Source organism: Odocoileus virginianus, chromosome 20 (genome assembly GCF_023699985.2).
Source record: "Odocoileus virginianus isolate 20LAN1187 ecotype Illinois chromosome 20, Ovbor_1.2, whole genome shotgun sequence".
Lineage (NCBI taxonomy): Eukaryota > Metazoa > Chordata > Mammalia > Artiodactyla > Cervidae > Odocoileus > Odocoileus virginianus.
In genome coordinates, this window is record NC_069693.1 from 20989321 (window position 1) to 21010851 (window position 21531).

Here is a 21531-nt window from a genome sequence, read left to right on the forward strand (position 1 = left end):
CAGTAAAAATGATCACCATGAAGATCACACAGTTAAACAGACACATGCTCATGATGTGATGTAAGTGAAAGTAAACAGGATGCAAAACTGAGGATGCGATGATGGCAGCCATGGCTGTCTGAGTGAGGATTGGTAAAGAAGACAGAAGAAGACAGTTCTTTTTTTGTAAGGGGAGTGGAAGATTGTGGCTTCTTTTTTTAATCTTTATCACAGTCACCTTGTTGTTATTTGTGCACTTAAATTAAATGTTAATTGCTTTATGCTTCATCTGGGACTTCATTTCAGAGATGAGCCTCTGGTTCCAAGAGAAGCCCCTCAACATGAAAATATATGGATGAAAAGGGAAGCTTTGGTCTTGATAAGCTTTGGACACAGTTCCCTGTGGTTTCCACATTATTTGTAGGGTCCCCCCTTGTCCTAACATTCTCTCTCCCACAGCTCCTTCCTCCAACCATGCCAGGAAACCGAAGTGGGAGGTGGGGCTCAACCTACCTGATGCTTGCGGTTCTCCACGTTCATGGTGCGGGGCCGGTAGGTGATCTCGTAGGGCTTGTTTTGCTGATGAGGCTCCAGGGTGATGAACTCGGGCCCCTCCCAGTGCTCACCCTCAATGATGGGGTGCAGATTCCAGGTTTGGTTGGTGCGGTTTGAAAGCATGATGGTCTGTGTGTGCTTGGAGCGCACCTGGCAGGTAAAATTCACCACCTGGAAGAAGATGGACACCTCAAGCAGGCAGCAGAATTTACAAGCCTGGAGTTCAAAGGAAAGTTTACACACACACACACACACACACACACACATTTGGGAGCTGTCAGTATAGCAATTTTTTTTTTTTAAGGGCAAAAACTGGATGAGATCATCAAGAAGTAAGTGTATTTAGAAAAAAAGAAGAAATTTTAGGACTAATTCTTAAAATCCTGTACACTCCAATGTTAAGAAAAATCAAAAGGGGAGATGAGAAGCAGAAGCTATTAAAGTGGGAGGAAAACGAGGAAAAGGTGGTAACCTGGAGGTCACACAATGAAGGAAGTGCTTGAAGGAGGAGGGGCTTGTTCAAGGTGTTCAAATTCTATTGACAAGCCAAGTAAGATGAGCAGTGAGAACCAGCCATTAAATTTAGCAACATGGACAATGTTGCGCTGGTATAAAGGGAATCAAAAGAGTTCACCAAGGGGATGAGAATAGTTTAGCAAGAGACCCACACATATATGATCAATTGGTTTTTGACCAAAGTGCAAAGGCAATTCAGTGGAGAAACAATAATCTATTAAGTAAATGGTTCTGGAACAACTGGATATCCATGTACAAAAAATGGACTTTTTTGAATTTTGATCCATAATCTTACACTATATACAAAAATGAACTCTAAACAGACTGAAGATATAAATTCAAAACTTATGTCCTGAATATACACAGAGCTCTCAAAATGCAGTAAAACAAGAAAACAAACAACCCAAATAAAAATGACTTGAACAGATACTTCAATAAAGAAGATAGACGGATGGCAATGAAGTACCTGAAAAGATGCTTGACACCATTAGTCATTAGGGAAATCCAAATTTAAAACCACAAGATATCATCATGTACCTATTAGAATGACTAAAATTTTAAAAAACCTGACCATATTGAGTGTTGGCAAGGATGTGGTGCAAGTAGAAATGTCTGATGTGGCTGATGGGGATGTAAGATGACACAACCACTTTGGAAAACAATTTGGTAAGTTCTTAAAAAGGTAAACATGTACCTACCCTACGATCCAGCCATTTCACTCTTACATATTCACCCAAGAAAATGAAAGTATATATTCTTGCCAAGACTTGTACATACACTTTTATAACATACGGCGTGATTCCATGTACATAACATTGTTGAAATAGCAAGAGATGCAGATCAGGTGTCATTATGACCGTAAGCAGTGTTGCCAGGAACTATCAGGTGTCCACTACTAGGGCTTCGAGCGACAGGGTGAGCAGAGGTTAACCCAGGTGTCACCATTTACTCAGAGAGCTTATGACAGAATGTGGTCTAGCCAGAGATGTCGGTATAACCTTCCTTTAGAACAAGATGCCTGGGTTGAGAGCTGAAGACTAAACAGGAATTACTAAATGGAGAAGGGGAAAGGAGTATGTCAGCAGTGGGAAGAGCATACGCAGAGGCCCTGTGGCGGAGGGGGCAGGTCTGCATGTTTGACGTGGGCACCGAGGACCGTTTGGACAGTCTGACTGAGCTCTCTTGGGGGGCTTGCCGGGCCACCCCACCGCCGGCCCATCTGTTGGCAGCACCTACTGACCTCTTTTACTGAAGGTGGTCCCACGCACACTCCGGACAGGGTTAGGCTCAGAGGACTGCCTCCCTGGATGAAGCAGAGCAACTTTTTGTGGAGAATCTCCTTGCCCACCTCGGTAGGATGGTAAGTCACTTCGAAAGAAACCTCCATGCCTGCGGTGATATAGCCCTCCTCTGGGCTGATGGAAAAGGGAGGCTCAAGTTTCCTAGCATCCCATTTGAACCTTTTCCAAGACAGGAGACAAGAAAGTAGTTTGTTACGATCTTGGTGGTGTCCTCAATGCAGCTGAGAAGAGAGACTGTGTCTGGTTTTCAGGTGGGAGGTTCATCCCCTCCTGCCCTTCCTGGGACCTACGAGAAGGAAGGCTGCCAGGAAAAGCTGGGGTGTGGGACCAAGGCCAAGTCATTCCTGGGTGCACTCTCTTCGCTCTCCCTAGGGGCTGAGAAGGGTGGAAAGTGGTGCATCTTATCTTACTGTCCACAAGGGACACCCACTGGGGGGACATGTGCCTGAACACATTTCAATGGGTGCCTGAGGTCACACAGCTAGGACGTGGTCAGGCCAGGACTGGAACCCTCCCGAGCTGGTAGCCGTGGCCGATCCCTGCACTGCCTCTCAGGTCTGATCCAGGGGGTGGAGACGATCCCTTCACATGAGAGCTGCCCCTGACCCTGGTGGCCCCGGGAGCTGCTGGCCCCATGGTCACCCCTCTGTGGTCGGCCCTTGGTCCAGGCAGGATGGTGCAGACCAGAGCTTCCAGTGCCAGGGCTGCCACAGCACAGCTTCCGGGCACTGCTCCCCGGAGGCCGGGGTGCAGGGCGCCCCCTGAAGGTGGCGGTGTGCAGCAGGCACGGCTGTGGCAGCGTGCTGAACGGTGACTGGGCGGGCGCCTGTGGTGGGCACCACTTTGAGCCTTACCTCCACCTGTGGCATGGGGACCACCCAGGGAATCCAGGCCCAGGGGGCTCTCCTACCTTGCACCCACGTCACCCGTGTTCAACATGAGGATGCGACGCGTGGCTTGTGTCTGACACACGACTGGTCCAAAGGGAAGATGCTCCTGGTCCAGGGAGATCTCCAGGGCCTGGCAGCAGCCGCTGATGAGGAAAAGGGGCCGCAGGAGCCCCATGCACTCCATGAACACCTCCTCGGAGAAGGGAGGGACACGCTTTAGCGGGGTGAAGGTGACTTCCAGCTTCCGGACCTCTTTGGGCTTCATAGTGATGTTGCGGAATGGTGACAAGGTGATGACCTGGACAAAACGACAAGTCTCAGCAGCTGAGGGTGGGGCACTCCTGGAGCTCCATTTCTGAGGTCCTGCTGCGAGGATGGATTACTGAGTAAATGTAAGAATGAACTGAATGAAGGAATGGATACAGTCCATCCTCAGGATGAAATACATCTGGTCCCGTTTCAAAGGAACACCCAAACACTGTGAGAGGAAGCGGGCAGCCAGGGCTGTAGGTTCCCTATGCAGAGAGCCCGAGGACACGGATTTAGCAACAAGTATGTTTCTCTCACATAGAGGACTCCAGTGGAAAGAGGGACAGCCTTTCGGGGGCAGAATGATGTATATGAAACACACTCTTCCTTTTGGTCCAAGAAGCCCACTTCTAGGAGTATATGCTCAGCAGAGAGTCATGGGTGCACAGAAAGCTTTGTTTAAATGGATATTACAATGTTGCTTATAAAATAAATTAAAAAAAAAAACAGGAACACCTGAAATGAGCAGAAATAGAGGCTTGGTTCATCTACATAATGAAGGTACAGATGAACAAATGAAACTGAATGTTTAGGAGTTACTGGTAGATGATAAAAGCATGTTTCACAACAATCTGAAAGCAATTTATTTTTAAAATGTGTAGGAAAAGCAGGGGAAAGAAAGGTAGCAATAATGTCAAGTGATTGTTTTGGGGCATGACATTATAGGCCAAATATTTTTCTTTGTGATTTTCCATATTTTTCAAATTCTCTGTCATGAAGATGTACATATATTCATTTGCGCCCAGATCTTCTGGGTCCTTATCAAGGGCACTTCTGTGTCACTGTCGCCCTCTAGAGGCAGAGCATCTCCAAGCTGTGGTTTCCCTACATGTAAAGGAGAATAACAGGGGCACCCCTATACCATTTTTATGAAGGTGATCAGACATGGACAGCACTTGGAATGGCCTGGCACACAGAAGCTGCCTGAGAACCGTGAGGTGCGGAGGCATGAACATGCCACTGGGACCCTGATCACCAACCTTGGTTTCCTGGAGTTCCGCTGAGAACATGACTGACAGGTTAAATGTGAGCTGGGCTTGGCTGTTGTTCATGATGGAAACCATTTTTTTCACCACCTGTCCAGGTAGGATGGCTCCTAACTTCAAAATCTTATTGGCTGGATCTAGGACTAAAATCTGTGGACAAGAAAGAGAGCAGGGAGGGAGGGGTCAGCAGTTAATGAGAAAGAGAAATGCGGTGCGTGTACCCCAGTGAGGCAAGGGTGGTTCCCTCTCTTCCCGTGTCTCTCATTCTTCACACTGGACGGGCCTTCACCTTCGCTCACTCAACAAACATTTATGTGCATAATATGTGCACTAAACAACTTGTACAACTACATACTTACAGCTGGGTTCAGAGATGTTAAGAAGGAAAGGCTCGGGGTACGAAGGGTCGAGCCAGTCTGAGGGTGAGGGAGGCCTCCCTGAGGAAGGCATGCTCACACTGGGAGCTGCTGGAAGGGTAGCATCTGGATTTAAGTCAGGGTGGCATGGGGCTGCACCCCGAGGGAGGAGAGAAGCTGTGGCAAGGCCCTGAGCTGGAGGGAGCGGCCTGGCCAGGCCTGTGGCTGGGAGCGAGGTGGGGAACATGAGAAGATAGCTTGGAGGGGGATCAGGTTTTTTTCTGGGAGAAGTGGGAAGCCAGTGCAGCCTGGAGTGGCCCCATCAGATGGGTATCTTGTGAGTATGCCCTGGCTTGCTCCTCTGTGCAGAGGGACTGGAAGAGGGCAGGAGACAGAGCCTTGAAGGGAGAGATAACCATGGCAGTGGAGGTGGGAAAAGAAGATACACCTTAAAGCCCCCATCTAAAGCCCTGATCAAAATGCTGGCCTGCATCAGGCTGAGATCAGGCTAGGCCTTGCCCTCTGGGATGGTGTGACCCACATAAACAGCACTCACCAGTCACTGTCACCTGACCAGTCAATAAACAGCACCCCTCCCCTAATGGAAAGATGGGATCTTTCCATCCCACCCACAGGTTTCCATGTTGTCTACAAAGGTAAGAGTCTCTGGCCCCAGCGTGTAAGCTCCTGGAGGTCAGAGAACACGTTTACGTCTCCTCTGGATTTCCACAAAGCACCTGACATAAATGAGTGCTGAGTGAGTGAATGAATGAACACATGAAAGAAACCATGACACCAGAAGAGACCCTGCCACCGGCTTGGGCGCAGACACACCAGGTGGCCTGATCCTGTTGCTCCCCTGGATTGATGGAAAGGATGCCAGGAACACACCCCTCCCATTTCCTCTTGGTTGCTGAAATGTCCCATGCATTGCCAAGGATTGCGGGATGTCTTCACTCTTCTAAAACGGCCTAATAAATGTGGAAACTCCCACCAGACAGATACATGAAATGTATACTGGATATTGGGAAGAAAGGATAAGCGGTGGAACCAGACCATCCCCTTCCTGCCAGGAGCACCTGGTTAGAAGGAAGGGCCTCAGTCAGATGGGATCCTGGGAGTTGGGGCTTGCTGGAGAATGTCAGTCTATGTGGTCCTGGGGAAAGATGTCCCATAACTGAAACTTATGTCTGCATACAGTTCTTCAAACAAACCTTGACTGTAACCTGAAAACACTACATGCTCTCATGTGGGAGGAAGAGGACTGCATCTGACAGTCTCAAACTTCTCCAAGAAAAAGAATGTTTCTGCAGCGCCTGTGGTTACTTGTATCCTTTGACACAGTAACGTTTGGTATTGGCAAGATCTATGTGATTCTCTTGGGTCTGATCTGTCTTGATGGGACTGGCTGACCTCTGACAGAGCAGCTAGGGGGCAGGAGACATGGAGTCAGAGGAGTTCGGGCTCAGGTGGGCAAAGGTGGCTGAGAAGGGCAAGAAGTGGGGGTGCCAAGCCCGATGAGTCCCCAGCTGTCACTTACCTTCATTTCTGTTCCTTTCCCTTTGATTTCAACTACTTGCTGGGAGAGCCCATTGATTTCAAAGGGGATGAGTTCTCTATAACTGATAGTTTCTCGAGGATAAAAGGTGATGGGGATCTCCAGTGTCTTTCCTGGCTTTATCACATCGACTCGGAAGTTCACCTCGAGGTGGCTGGTGTTGGTGTACAAACAATCCAAGCTGGAAGAAATCAGAAGGAAGCTGTGTAAGCTCTCGAATGGCTGACATAGAGGGAATGAGCCCCTTGCTTCTCTGAGCTGGACCCACTGCGGGATGTCCTGCTGTGTTGTCCCAGAGTTGGGGTTTCAGGGCTGGAAGGGACTGCAGCAGTGGTCCAGCCTACAGTCTCCTGGGCACAACTGAGTCACCTCCCCCAGATCACAGCCTGAGACCTTGGCAGAACCAGGCCTCAGAGGCAGTCTCATGACCTTTGACCCAGTGTTCCTTTCACTCTCTTCACCCTCTTCCTTGATGACGCAGCTCATGACGGGGCAGCTTCCTGGAAGAAGGGTGTGCTTCCTGGAGTAACTGGGTGGGAAAGCACGCGGGGAGGAGGATGTGTCCAGAGTCAGACAAGCGTGTGGATCCAGGCTCCAGCCCTAACTTCCACGTGACCCGAGAACAGTTACTCAGCCTGTCTGGGTCCCTGTTGCCTCACCTGCAAAATGAGAGTAGTGATCTCTTCCTCATGAAGCTGCTGTGAGGATTAAATGAGATAAAGTGACTAAATCAGCCACTAAAGGCACAGAGGAAACATTCCTAAAGGTGAGCTACTGTTATTATTATTACCAATAGCTCAACTAGAAGGGACCTTCAAAGATCACGTCCACCCCCCCTGCATCTGTGAATGGGAAGCACCTAGACCTCCATCACAATCCCTCCTCATCTGTCTTCCAAGTATTTAGAGAAGGACTCTAGCTAAGGCAGTAAATAGAGTATAATGCCTGAAACAAAGTAAGAGTCAGATTCAATTAAATTAGGCAAGAAGGAATATAGGCAGATAAGATTTTAAATTAGTATTTAAAATTACATGACACTCCTGTAATGTAACATTCAGGAGAATCGTCATCACCACCAGTATCACTGCCACAGAAGTAGCAGCAGATAAAAATAACTGAGCATTTCCTATCTTCCAGGTACTAAGTATTCTCTCTAAATGAACAAATTAATCCTCCTAATAACCCATGGGGAGGTACTATTATTATCCCCCAATTCAGACAAGGAGATGGAGGCACAGAGAGTTTATAAAGACCTAAACGCAAGGCTGGATGCTATAAAACTCTTAGAGGAAAACACAGTAAGAACACTCTTTGACATGAACCACAGCAAGATCTTTTTTTGACCCACCTCCTAAAGTAATGAAAATAAAAACAAAAATAAACAAATGGGACCTAATTAAACTTAAAAACTCTTGCACAGTAAATGAAACCCTAAATAAAATGAAAAGACAACCGTCAGAATGGGAGAATATATTCACAAATTAAGCAACAGACAAGGGATTATTAGTCTCCAAAGTATACAAACAGCTCATGCAGTTCAATATCAAAAAAAAACAAAAAAACACAACCCAATCAAAAAATGGGTGGAAGACCTAAATAGATATTCCTCCAAAGAAGACATACAGATGGCCAACAACACATGAAAGATGTTCAACATTACTAATTATTACAGAAATACAAATCAAAACTACAATGAGATATCACCTCACACTGGTCAGAATACCCATCATCAAAAAATAATACTAACAATAAATGCTGAAGAGGGTGTGGAGAAAAGGGAACTCTTACACTGTTGGTGGCAATATAAATTTATACAGCCACTATGGAGGACAGAATTGAGGTTCCTTAAAAATCCAAAAATAGAACTACCCATATGACCCAGAAATGGGTCTACCATATGACTCCTATGCATAGATTCAGAGAAAACCATAATTCAAAAAGATAGGGACTTCCCTGGCAGTCCAGTGGTTAAGACTTCGCCTTCCAATGCAGGGGGTGCAGACTCCAATAGTGGCCAGGGGGCTAAGACTCCACATGTCTCATGGCCAAAAAACCAAAACATAAAACAGAAGCAATACTGTGAAAAATTCAATAAGGACTTTAAAAAAAAAAAACAAATAGACACAAGCACCCCAGCGTTCATAGCAGCACTACTTACAATAGCTAGGACATGCAAGCAGCCTAAATGCCCATCCACAGAGGAATGGGTAAAGAAGACGTGGTACACAAGCACAATGGGATATTACTCAGTCGTAAAAAGGAACAAAACTGTGCCCTTTGCAGAAATGCGGATGGACCTAGAGACTGTCATCCAGAAAGAGAAAAAAAAATCATATATTATATGTGGAATCTAGAAACATGATACTGATGAACATTTTTTTGCAAAGTGGAAATAGAGACACAGATGTAGATAACAAATGTATGGCTACCAAAGGAGGAAAGGGTGGGTGGGATGAACTGGGAGATTGGGACTGACATATACCCACTACTATATATAAACCAGACAACCAATGAGAACCTTCTGTATAGCACAAGGAACTACATTAAATGCAGGGATCTGAATGGGAAGGAAATCCAAAAAAGAGGGGATGTATATGTACATACAGCTGATTTACTTTGCTATACGGCAGAAACCAATACAACACTGTAAAACAACTATGTTCCAATAAAAATTAATTTTTAAAAAAAGCAAAAAAAATTTGCTCAAAGTCACATAGCTAGGGAATAACTGTGCTATTTGATATTTGACATGGTAGCCACTAGACACATGGTTATTAAATTAAAATTAATTAAAATAAAAAACCCTGTTCCTTGGTGGCATTAGGCAGATTTCAAGGGCACCATAGCCACATGGAGCTACAGGCTGCCATATTGGACACTGCAGATAAGACAACTTTTCTGAAACTGAAGTTTCAGTTCAGTTGCAGTGCACTGATCTAGAGAACTAATGAACACAGGTCTCTGGGCCTGTCTCTCAGGATTCCATTTTGTTAGGTCTGGAATAAGGCCCAGAAATCTGGATTGGAACACTCTACACAGGGATGGTACAGAGCGGCTGGATTTGAATCAGAGGGCTAAGGCTCAGTATAGATCTGCCTTTTACTGCAAGTTCACTGGCCCAAGAAATTAACTTTTTAACTCTCCAAATCTGAGTTTCCACATTTATTGCTGCTAAGTCACTTCAGTCGTGTCCGACTCTGTGAGACCCCATAGATGGCAGCCCATCAGGCTCCCCCGTCCCTGGGATTCTCCAGGCAAGAACACTGGAGTGGGTTGCCATTTCCTTCTCCAATGCATGAAAGTGAAAAGTGAAAGTGAAATCGCTCAGTTGTGTCCGACTCCCAGTGACCCCATGGACCGCAGCCCACCAGGCTCCTCCGTCCAAGGGGTTTTCCAGGCAAGAGTACTGGAGTGGGTTGCCATTGCCTTCTCCCCCACATTTATTACGTGGGGAAAATAAATGCAAGTCATCAAGCCTCTTGTCGGGTCATCTGGCATTGTCCTCCTCACTTCCAGAAGAGGATTTTGTCTTCTTTTTTAGCAGAGTAGTTCATGGCTATCCAAATATCAGTATTAGCAGTGAGGAAAGGATACTCAGGATTCATGCCCACCTGTGCTAGAGGCTCTCTCATAATCCTTTCTCTGTCTTGGCAGGACCTCAGCTGTGTAGAGGCTGTAGAACCCATAGGAGTAGCAGAATCATCTGGAAGTTCTGGGGAGTCTGCTTACCTCATAGCTGTCTCTGCCTTGTTGGTGACAATCAGGGTTTGCTTGTATGGGGGCATGCCAGCTTGGTAGATGAAGCAGGTGCCAAAGTTGTAGCTGGTGAAGGAGAAATGGACAGCTGGGCTCACAGCAAAGCCTGAGATGGTGCACGTAAATGTTGGACCATGGCTGATCTGTGGGGGAGAGAATGTCCAGTGGAGATGACAGGGAGAAGTGAGAGGAAAGGGCCCTTACACCCTCAGGAGAAGGAGGGAAGCAGTCAGGTGCTTTAAAAGAATTCAGGTCCCAGGACTCTATGTGCAGAATCTCTACAGAGATTCTGATTAACAGGCTCTAAGTTTCTTTAAGGAAACCAAGGTGGACGACTCTGCAACCAGGCCGCATATTGGCTCTTGAATCATTGCAGGAATACTTCAGCTCGAAGGCAGAGGGGTGTGCAGAGACCTGTCAGTTCCCACCCAAAATCTGCTCCCTGGGGCTTCCTCATTAGCAGGACTCTGATGGGCTGCCAACTTGCCTGGGAAACATGCTTGACTTCCCATCCTGCCTTGTAGCTAAGGGTGGACATTGGACACAGTTCTCAAGGCAGAATGCTGTGAGCACGTTCAGTGTTGGACAGTGTTAAATGCCTCACCTTGATTTTGAGTTCCAGACCCTTCAAGACACATTTCTTTAATGGCTGGAAAGACAGGGAGGCGTGTGCACTCTGCCCCACGTCCACACTGCCATCATTGGGTGAAAACTCCAAGTACTGTAGCAGGGATCTGGGGCCGGACAGCTCTGCCTGGAAGCTGAAGTTGAACTTTCCAGTGTTGATAAAGCTGAATTCACACTGGACACACTCATTCAATTCCACCTGAAGGAGAAAAGAGTTGTATGTTGAGTGAGTACAAACTATGGTTCCCTTCTCTGGGGTCAGGGTATGTAGCGTGTTGGGGGAAACACCCTTTGGGAAGCAGTGACAGCCCATGATGTTAGTGAGCTGAGTGAGCATCATTAGCACAATGCAGCCAGAATCCAGCAGGAGCTACAAAGTGCTGGAGCCCTTCCTTCTGAAGAGGAAGACGACAGCTGAATTCTCAGAGCTCACTTGGTAACCAAACCTCCTTCATGTATGCTTAAGATGAGCATTCTTCCCCTTGCCTACCATCTCTCTGCCCCCTGAAAAGTAAAATAAGAAAAGCTTTCTTATCATACCATGGGAAAAGCTTTCTTTTCACATCAAAACCATACACATTCTGGGGACGGAGCTGCTGCTGGCACATTTCTGTTCTCCTGATCTCCCTGGCATTTGAAACAGAACTTCATCTAATGCTCCCGTGTACTGCTTTTCCCAGCCAGTGTGGAAGCAGAGACAGCAGGGCCCTCTCACACCTTTACCTCACAGAAGTTGACAGTGGTGGTCTGGGTGGGAGTCAGGAGAGTGATGGAGCCGTTCCTGTCCTTGCATTTGACCTCCACGTTCACGGAGTAGCCCTCAGCCTTGACATTTAAGGTCAGAGGGTGGGCTTTCTTTTTCACACTGCAGATCAAATTAAAGTTCACATCTCCTTCTTTCTTTGGTGTGAAGAAAATATCAATTGGGAACCTGGTTGGGGAAGACAACAGCAGATTGGGTAACTAGACCAATCTGTTAAAGAAGTTGAAGAAGATAAGCCCAATGGATCATCATGCACTAGGAGGGGAAGGCAGCATAACTCCAAATCAGGGTGAATTCTGAAAGTTTGCCAGGCGTGGCAGGCTACTGCTTTAGGGATTCGCAAACACAGTGGATAGTATGGAAAAGAATATAAGCATAATAAAATACTGAGAAAAAGTGCTGAAAGTTCTCAGTATTCTACAACTCATGATGAAAATTACTAACGGGATAAGCAGGACAGAGATGAAACTGTAATATCTCAATTTTAGAGTTGGCAGAGACTTCAGAGATGGGGCACTCTGCTAAGATGCTTCAGTAGTATCTGACTCTTTGTGACGCTATGGACTGTAGCCCACCAGGCTCCTCTGTCTATGGGATTCTCCAGGCAAGGATACTGGAAAGGGCTGCCATGCCCTCCTCCAGGGCATCTTCCCGACCCAGGGATCAAACCCACATCTCTTATGTCTCCTACACTGGCAAGTGGGTTCTTTACCATTAGCTTCACCTGGGAAGCTCCAAATCTTAGAGTTGGGAGAGACTTCAGAGATGGGGCACTCTAAAGGAACCTGATTCTCCTGGCCCGTCAGCCTGGGACCCCTGCCATATTGGGCAAGGGCAGCCCTGGGGGGGCTTCCTTTCGGTTTACCTGGACAGTGGGGGGACCCAGCCTTCCATGGGACACACAGCCAGGCTGTTGCTGAAGCCTTCAGAATACCGGGAGGCGTCCTGGAAGGCAAAATGGAGCCCCTGCTCCTCCTTGTTGATGAGCTTCACAGTCTCCCTGGCTTCTCTGCCTGAGGAGGAAACGCCACCCTCAGAGGGGCCCCGTGCCTGCTCCGGCGTGCCTCGGCAGGCGGGAGAGGCCTGCTCAGGAGGAGTCTCCAGCTTCTTTTCGGCCCTCTCCCACGCTCCCGAGCCTGTGGCTACCCCTCTTCCTCTTTTCACTCTACGAGTGTTCTTCCTCTCAAGGCGCTCCAGCTCTTCCTTCTAGAACTATAGCCCATCTACTGTCTGCTCCTCGTAGGTGGCCACTCAGCCTGGGCTGTAGCTCTCCTGGGATCCTTCTTGCTCCTCTAGACTCAACGCCTTCCTGCTTTTGTTAACGGGGGTGGGTAGGCCCCTCCGCTCTGCCCGTATCCGTGAATCATCTGTGCAGCGGACTCTTTTGAATTAGACTTCAGATGTGTCACGGATGTCCTGACAGGGCCCTGCCTAACATATCTCGTCACTAGTTTGCTTTTTCTTCCTTTCCTTGACTACTGTGGAGCATTTATTTTTCCACATAAACTTTAGAATCATTTTACCAAATTCTGCCCTCACCTCAATCCTTTAGGACTAAGACTGTCAAGTTTAGCAAACAATTTTTATATATAAGTATGTCCCAAATATTGCATGGGACATACTTATATTAAACAATCATTCCTTGTTATCTGAAATTCAAATTAAACTGTGCATCCTGTGTTTTATCAGACAACAATAGCTGGGATTTTATTTAGAAATAGCTGGGATTTTATTTAGAACTTGATTAAATTTGAATTTAATTTTTGGGAGAATGGACAAATGTTCAGATTTTGCTTGCAGGCATTTCAATAAGATTTTATAGTTTTATTCATATAGGTCCTGTGCCTTTCTTGTGACATTTATCCTTGGCTATTATATAGGTCTTATCAGTATTTAACGAAATTTTCTGTTTGTTTCTAGGTGCTTATTGCTAAAAGAAAGAGAAACCATTGACTTTCGCAAACAACTTGCAAACATCTACTTTCTAAATTATCCTGCTGATTCTAGAAGTTTGTTTTGCTTTTCTCTAGAGTCTCTTGAGCTTATCTATGTATGGCATCATTAGCAATACCATAAATGAGACAATTTTGTCTCTTTTATTCCCAATGTTTATGCCAATTATTTAATTTTCTTATTTTATTGTACTTGCTAAAGTCACTAACAAAGTGTCCAATAATGACAGTGACAATGACCAAATTCCTGACTCTAATTGAAGTAACTTCAGTGGTTTATTACCAGATAATATTTGCCTTTTGATTTTGGTTAATCTTTATTCAAGTTTTTCCCCTCTATTCCTATTTTACTACTAGAGTTTTTGTTGAGAATGTCTGCTGAATTTTTAGGAATGATTCTTTGGTATACGCCAATACCTGGTTCTTCTTTAATCTGATGATGTAATAATTACATTGAAATGCACCATCACTGCATTCCTAGATTAAATTGTCTTGTTGTTATTCTTACGCTACATTGCCCACTTACTTGCTCAAAACCTGATTAAATGCCACAATCTCCTCCTATCTATTATATGTATCAGTGTAAGAAATGTATGGAAATAATACACATCATACTGTTCACACTGGTTTCCTCTGATGGAAAGGGAAAAATGAGGGAGGTGGGGAGTGATTATTATATTTTTCCTTATACAACACCACACTGGTTGACTTATAAAGAATGCTACTTTTATAACTAGTCTAACGAATTACTAAAACAAATCCTCTGACTTCAGTTGTATTTCTCTCACACACACACATACACAAAGCATCACATCCATGTGATAGAGTCACAGTGTTATAGGGGACTTGCCCATCACTTCCTTTATTTCAAGTTTCTGCTCAAATGTCACGTTCCCACTGTCCGCTGGCACTCCTTTTCCCCCCACCCTATTTTATTCTTTGGAACACTTATCCACACCTGACATGCTACATATTTCACCTTTCCATTCCGTGGTAGCCTGCTTCCTGCTACTAGAATGCAACCATCATGAAGATCGGGACATGGGCTTTGTCCACTGCATTCCAAGCTCACAGAAGAGTGCCTGGCTCACATGAGGAGCTCAACAATATTTGTTGAACGGGGCAAGAGTGAGAAAGGATGTCAGAGGAATGTGACCACTGTGGCCCACAGTCTGGGGGCACATGCAAGTAGGATGGGGCTAATATGGGGCTCTGGGGATAAACTAGTCAATCCAGACCCCAAAGGAATCTTCCGAGGAGGCTCTGCAGCAAGCTTCCTCAATGTTCTTAGGTTATTAGTGTGTGGGTTTAGAAGACACTTGATGGAAATTAGATTGAGAGGTTAAATATTCTGTGGCCCTGTGAATAGCAAAATGAGGCCCTCTGACACACTTCCAGAAGATACCAGGAAGAAAGAATTCCTCTGCTAGGGGGAACACCCCTCCCCCACAGGTCATGCCAACTCTAAAATATAAACCAGCGGGGCAGCCTTACCAATGAGGAGACAACTGAAGTTGATATGTGACTTGTCAAAATTGATGAGAGGGTCAGTGGCTTTGCCTACCAGCAGGAAAGGGACTGTGATATTGTGTTCAGGGATTAAGAAAGTCCAGAATGCCTCCGAGATGTCCAGATGGGAAGGTGTGAACTGGAAGATAACCTAAGAAGACAGTTTGGAGCACAGTGGTTAGAGGCACTTCTATGTGTTTGCTCCACGTATCTCAAAGGCGTGCCAGCCCTGGGGTTGTGCCAGGTGACATTACCAGGTCATCACTTCCTTTCCCCTGTCTTTGTAAGGGCATGTGAGTTTGGCTGTACCAGTAACATCCATGTCTGTTTGCCCAGCCCACCAAGTATTTCTACGGGCTTCTGCCCTGCTCATTTCTATTTCTAAGGCTCTGCAGGCTAGGCTGCCACGTCTCGGGATGGCATGTAAAAATGGAAAGATTCAGGTAGAATCTGGAATTTTCCTGAAAAGTTCGGGAGAACTAGCAACCCTGGGCTCACTGCTCGGTGTGGTGATTTGTCCCCAGAGAAGCATTGTGGCCAGCCGACCCTTGTGCCCACCATTCCCTGTCATTGACCCCTGGCCTGTGCTCTCCATTTTTACAATCTTTCTGAAGGCATCTCAATTCGTAATGTTTGTTTCATGGATTTATTTCTGCCCCCAATATTCTCTGTAGAATTTACAGGACACGGGGCCCACAGAGCTGCTTTGGCCAGCAAGTTTGTATTTCTTTAAATCTGACCCTCTACCCTAAATCACTGTGTGGACATTAGGATTAAACCATGGGGCATGACTCTGCTTTTCTGTTTTGCCCTTTGGCCCGACCAAGCAAAGATACATCTCTGTTCTTGCACGGCTGTCAGTCCCTGGACAAAAACAACTCGGCTCCTTGCTATTGTGTGAGTCCTAGAGTCCCCAGGCACTGGTGTCCGGCTCTCTTTTCCTTGCTTTTAAAATATCAATTTTTAAAACTTCAAACACTAGAGCTCTTTGTTTCTCTATGGCCAACCAAGACGGCTGAGGTTTGTCCCGTTCATGAGGACTGGCTAACACACAGTAACCACCCAAGAAACGTGTTGATGGACACACTCTCCAGCTGTTCTCCCTAACTCCACCCACGCTTTGCAGCGTGCAGAGGGGGTGGGATGAGTAAAGCCCTGGGTCGCGTGGTCCCCTTCACACATACCTCAGCTTTCTTTCCAGGGAGGAGGAGGCCCTTTTCTGTAAGGCACGTGAAGGCTGGAGGGTTCTGGAGACTTTCAATTTCTTCAGAGAGCCAGGAGAAGGAGTAGGCACTACAGGTCGGGTTTAGGATTGTAAAGGTCCTGCCCAAGGGGAAGGAACGACAGCAGAGAGTGAGAGAGGGGCTTGAGGATTAAGAGAAACTTCTCTAGGCTGTTCCCGAGCACAGGCCCCTTGTGCGGGGATCAGAACTGTTTTGGCCACTTTGTTACTGTAGAAACAAAAACGGTATCTCACTTAGGGGTCCCAAGTGTGGCTCTAGTTCTGGACTTCGGAGTAATAACACCACCAAGGGCCCTTCTGTCTCAGTGATCCTCTGTGGTCTAGGTGGTGGTCAGGGATCATGTTTTATGCCTTTCAAATTTCCTGAGTGTCAAAACTAAGGAGACAGAAATCCGCTTCCTCACTGCAGCAATTCACTAAAGTCAACCCCTAGGATAGCAAGCGTGCTTCGAGATGTCAGTCTAGCTTGGTACCCTGAATTTCTTCCTCTGGGTTTTCAGAAAGACGAACTGATATGAACTCAACTAGTGCAAACCCACACCACTCACCGGAGATTCTTCCCTCCTATGCCCACGCTGGTGAACTCAATCACCCGGGTGTTTGGATCCAGAGCCCCACCACTAGGCCCTCGGAGGTCTGGGTTGCGCCGATGACCGACGATGTAGTCTGAGTCTTTCAGGTCAAAATGGCAGATGGGCAGGGAGCTCCGCCCTTTGGCTGACAGGACTGGGCCATGCTCTCCCGGTGGCAGGTTAGGAATCCTGAGAGAATAAGGTTATTTTGATCTATTTTTAACTCTTTAATAAGTTCTTGCTTTCGTGGTTGGAAATGAATATGACACCGACCAGAATGTGAGCTCCATGAGCACAGAGAATGGGTCTGTCTGGTTGACAATGTAACCTCAGTGCCTTGAGGAGTACATGATACATAGTAGGTATTCATTAATTAATCGTGACAGGGATAAATACATGCATGGGCTGAGTATGGGAGCCTGAATTCTGGTTCCTTCTGGGTGCCTCAGAAAAGACCCTGCTGCTGGGAAAGATTGAAGGCAGGAGGAGAAGAGGACGAGATGGTTGGATGGCATCACCAACTCAATGGACATGAGTTTGAGCAAGCTCCAGGAGATGGTGAAGGACAGGGAGGCCTGGCGTGCTGCAGTCCATGGGGTTGCAAAGAGTTGGACACGACTGAGTGACTGAACAACAGCTTGCCTAAGTTACTACCTTTACCAATGGTGAGAAAGTCTCCCTGCTATAACGTCAGCACAGAGTCTTTCCCTCTGTGCTCTTTCATGGACATCTAATGGGATACAAAAAAGGACCCAGGCATCCTTAAGAAAACAAAACAAAACAAAAAACTACCCTGAGCTCCTCGGAGAAAGTGAATGCGATGTGAGCAGACCTCTATCCCCAGCAGCGAGCTCAGGTGGCCCAGGTGTGGGAAGGGCCCCTGCAGTGTGACGGCAGGTTTTCCACAGGTCTCACGGTTCACATAGGTCTCTGCCACCCCACGCCATGGGACACAGACTTCCTCTAAGGTGGGTGTCCTCCGTGGAGCTCTCAGGGACTTTCACTGCCAGATATTAATGGGTCGGCTCTCCTCTGACTGGACCTGGACTCCATCTGCTCCTCTCTTACTATGTTCCAGGTCCACCTCCTCCATCACCACTACCACCTGATGTTTAGCCGTACTTATTGTGTGCTAGGCACTGTTCTAAGCTCTTCACTTGAATGAGGTCATTGAGTTTTCACAACAACTCTACAGAGTGGGTACTGTTATTTGCATTTTACATAGGAGGAAACTGGGCCTCAGAAAAGGTAAAAGAGAGCTTTCCTAAGGCCATGCTTGCCCCAAGACTGGAACCCAGCTGGCTGCCCACCATTCTGTTGCCCCAGTGGAATCCTGTGTGTGACCGGGAAGGGGAGGTGGACAGGAGGCAGGGTCTACAGAGGGTTGATGAACAGTACAAAAGACCAGACTCCTCTTGTTCTCCAGAGGGAAATGTGGTAGTGCGGGGCTCCAGATGGGGCTGGAGTGAAAGAACGGTGGTCGTGGTGGGACAGAAGAGGGGTTAGGAGTGCGTCTCCTTACTGGCAGAAAAGATTGCTCTCGAAGTCTCCAACTTCCAATGGGGAGAATTTCACTTTGAGCTTCTGAGTCTTCCCCACTAGCACGGTGCCCGAGATGGGCTCCACACAGAAGGGCGGCAGGGAAGTTTCATTCCAGTGGTCCACGGCACTGTCCACTGTGCTGGCCGTGTGTGGCGTGCCCTGGCTAAGCTGGTCTCTTTGGGAGAAACCTGGGGGCAGATAAGAGTGCCAGTGATGTTCTTAATCTGCAGTGGGAGGGCGGTGACAGCAGCCCACTCATATGGGTCCCTAGGCACCCTCTATGGGGTCTGTGGGCTCACCTCTCCTAGCCGGTATACTTAACTTTGGGCCCCAGGGGTGAGGAATTAGCTGTGTCTCATAGGAGATTCATGAAAAATACTTCTATTAATTACATCAGGTTTTCAAGTGTTTTTCCTTTTTACTCAAGGGTATGGGTCAAGTAGACATCTGTGGGTCATCTGCCTTAAGAGTAATGGGCTGTGAAATAATTTTTCGGAGAATCATTGCTTTAAAGCAGGGGTTCAAAATCTGGGGGGTCCATGAAAAAGAGTTCATTGGAAAAGTCTGGGAATCTCCAAACTGAAAGAGTAGTGATTTGCCCACTTTGCCCACCAAGGGTTGGGTTCTCTTCACATGTACCAACTGCAAATTGGGCATGGGTGTGTGTTTTGCTGGGAAGTCAGCTCATAGCTCTCATCAGCTTCTCCAAGAGTCTGTGATTTCCAGAAGGTTGAGATTTAAAAGAAAAGACTCCGGGGGATCTGTGAGAGGGGGTACCAGCCTTGTGGGGCCCAGGGAGGCAGAATTCAATTCTGGAGTTTCTTGGGCCCCTTTGGCTCTGCAGATGCTAGGGGGCCCCTGGTCTGCTTCTTCGCCACCAAGAGGGCGGCTGGAGCAGTGCTTGCTTCTCCATGAACCAGGCTCTTCTACTAACTGGGGACCCAGCTCAAGCCCTGGGTTTTACCTGTCACCTCATTTACCTTGGTTGTCTGGCATGGCAAAGCTGACAGCTTTTGCTGTCTCTTCTGAGATCCAGTTGAATTCCAGTTGCACATTTCCTGAATTAATCAGTTCAAACCTGCAAACAGATCAGGGAATGGATGTGAGAAACACGCTGAAGACGGTTTTTGTCCTGTCTGCACATCATCTGTACCATTAACTTTTTTTTTAAAGTCAAGTTATTTTGTTTCCCAAATGTTTCTTCAAAGGCAATTTTATTTGAAATCAAGCATGTGATTTCAAATTATAGTTCCTTTTAAAACACAAAAATATATACATAGCTATTAAAAGCAAAAGCATCCAGATGTTTAGCACTTCAGTTGTCTTGTATACCCCTGGCATACTGTGCCTTGAGCTCTCAGCCTGCATCGTGGTGATCCTGAAAAATTCCCATGGGAGAGGAAACGAAACCCATTCAGAAGACAGCATCTCCCTTGGGTGCAAACTCCAAGGCCTCTCCCTTCCCAAATCACTTTCTCCCTGAAACAATGTCCTCGTGGTCAGAAGTCATTTGACCTCTGCCTGAAGTGTCTTCACTGGCTGAGATACTGACTTGTCTCAGATTCTGAATTAATGGATCCTCATCTTGCCTCAAGTTTTCCTGCTCTGTGGTAAGAACTGGGAGACAGAAGCTTTTTCTGGAGTCACTGTTAAATGTGATCACAGACAGTCACAGAAAGAGGGTTATTCAAGAAAACGGTTGTACAAGCGAGAGAAAAAACACACACATGCTTTCCAGTTTTAGGGGAGAAGTGGGAGCTGAGACTTGGGGGCAGGGGGAATAGGTCCAAGGGAGGGGTTTAAGGATCAGATTCCCTATATCCATTCCAGGTAGACTATGCAGTTGTGCATGAAGTCAAGTGTTTTGGCCTTAGGGGCTTGTGTGAATTTATGAACTATGTGAATTTATGAGCACTGGTCTTTAGGCTAAAGCAAATTTTTATGAAGGGGAGAAATCTCAGTGGCACAGGATACTTCCAGTAGAAGCACTCTTGGTTTAGGCCCAGGGGTGAACAAATGTTCCTGAAAAGGGTCAGACAGTAAGGTTTTGGGCATCATGAGCCAGAGGTCTCCGCAGTAGCTACTCCCTTTGCTGTGGAAGCAGCCTTGGATGATAGTAGATAAATGAGCATGACTGTATGCCCACACAACATACAGCATAACCGTATCTACAAAAATAAGCCGCTGTTGAGTTTGGATCATGGGCCAGAGTGTGGCGACCCTTACTGTAGGTGAAATGGCCACCAGCAGAAGATCCCATTTCCTGTCTCCTAGCTTCTGGTTCTATAATAATTTGAGAGGATACATTAAGGGCCACAAGTGAAGAATGAGTTGAACAACTAATTACCAATTTTTACAAAGTAGAAATGTCAGTGGTTTACACTTTTGTGTTAGTAATTCTCAAAGAAGAGTCACAGGCCTTCTCTCTGCCTGAAGGCCCTTTTTCTCACTTCTTCACCTGGCCACCTCTTATTTGTCTTGCGAAGTTCAGCTGGTCCACCACTTTGGGAAGGCTTCCCAGACACCTGTCTCTCCCCGTATCTTGGTCTGCTTTGGGGACGCTTACTGCAAACCCAGAGCATTGGACTGTAACCATCAATTCCACCATTTTCATCCATTCCCCCAACATCCACTATGAGCTCTTTGAGAGCAGGACCCATGCATCACTGTACCAACTGAGAGTGAATAAAGGGTTAACATAACCCCTTCTCCTTCTAAGTACAGTTTCGACTTTGAATTAGTTTTTGAGTTCTGTGTCCGTGGAAGCCTGATGAGTGAGAAATATCATCTATATTATCAGACAACTTTGTTTACAGTAAAAATGACCCCTGATTGCTAACTTGCTTTGGAGCTGGTAGAAATCATGATACCTGGAGGGAAGCCATAGCACTGGGGTTCTCTGAGCGTAGAGACTCTTGTAACGGGGCAGGTCCCTTGCAGGAATCCTGGAAGTTATAGCCTGGAGTGCTTGTGAGAAATGTTGGCTTCTGTTGGTCACAGCCTTCCAAGCTAAGATGAACCCTACACCCACCAACATGGATACTGTCTGAGTGTCTGAGCTGTCACTTGGGGCAGAGGGTTGGGCAGTAAGAATAGTTGTTGGGTGGTGATATGGAC

The 21531-nt window shown here is 46.7% G+C and overlaps 1 protein-coding gene across 2 annotated transcripts in view; it reads right to left on the bottom strand.

Annotated features, from left to right (window-relative positions):
* HYDIN (HYDIN axonemal central pair apparatus protein) overlaps positions 1 to 21531 on the bottom strand; it is a 346758-nt gene that overhangs the window by 8545 nt on the left and 316682 nt on the right. For both annotated transcript variants that reach the window (XM_070451030.1, XM_070451031.1), the window contains exons 69-82: positions 19395 to 19492; positions 18395 to 18602; positions 16849 to 17061; positions 16242 to 16380; positions 15043 to 15208; positions 12462 to 12609; positions 11557 to 11764; positions 10811 to 11032; positions 10180 to 10349; positions 6433 to 6631; positions 4531 to 4686; positions 3262 to 3539; positions 2291 to 2510; positions 493 to 705 (exon numbers count right to left, since the gene is read on the bottom strand). In XM_070451030.1, the coding sequence (XP_070307131.1) occupies positions 493 to 705; positions 2291 to 2510; positions 3262 to 3539; positions 4531 to 4686; positions 6433 to 6631; positions 10180 to 10349; positions 10811 to 11032; positions 11557 to 11764; positions 12462 to 12609; positions 15043 to 15208; positions 16242 to 16380; positions 16849 to 17061; positions 18395 to 18602; positions 19395 to 19492 (2638 nt within the window). The remainder of the gene's footprint in view (positions 1 to 492; positions 706 to 2290; positions 2511 to 3261; positions 3540 to 4530; positions 4687 to 6432; positions 6632 to 10179; positions 10350 to 10810; positions 11033 to 11556; positions 11765 to 12461; positions 12610 to 15042; positions 15209 to 16241; positions 16381 to 16848; positions 17062 to 18394; positions 18603 to 19394; positions 19493 to 21531) is intronic.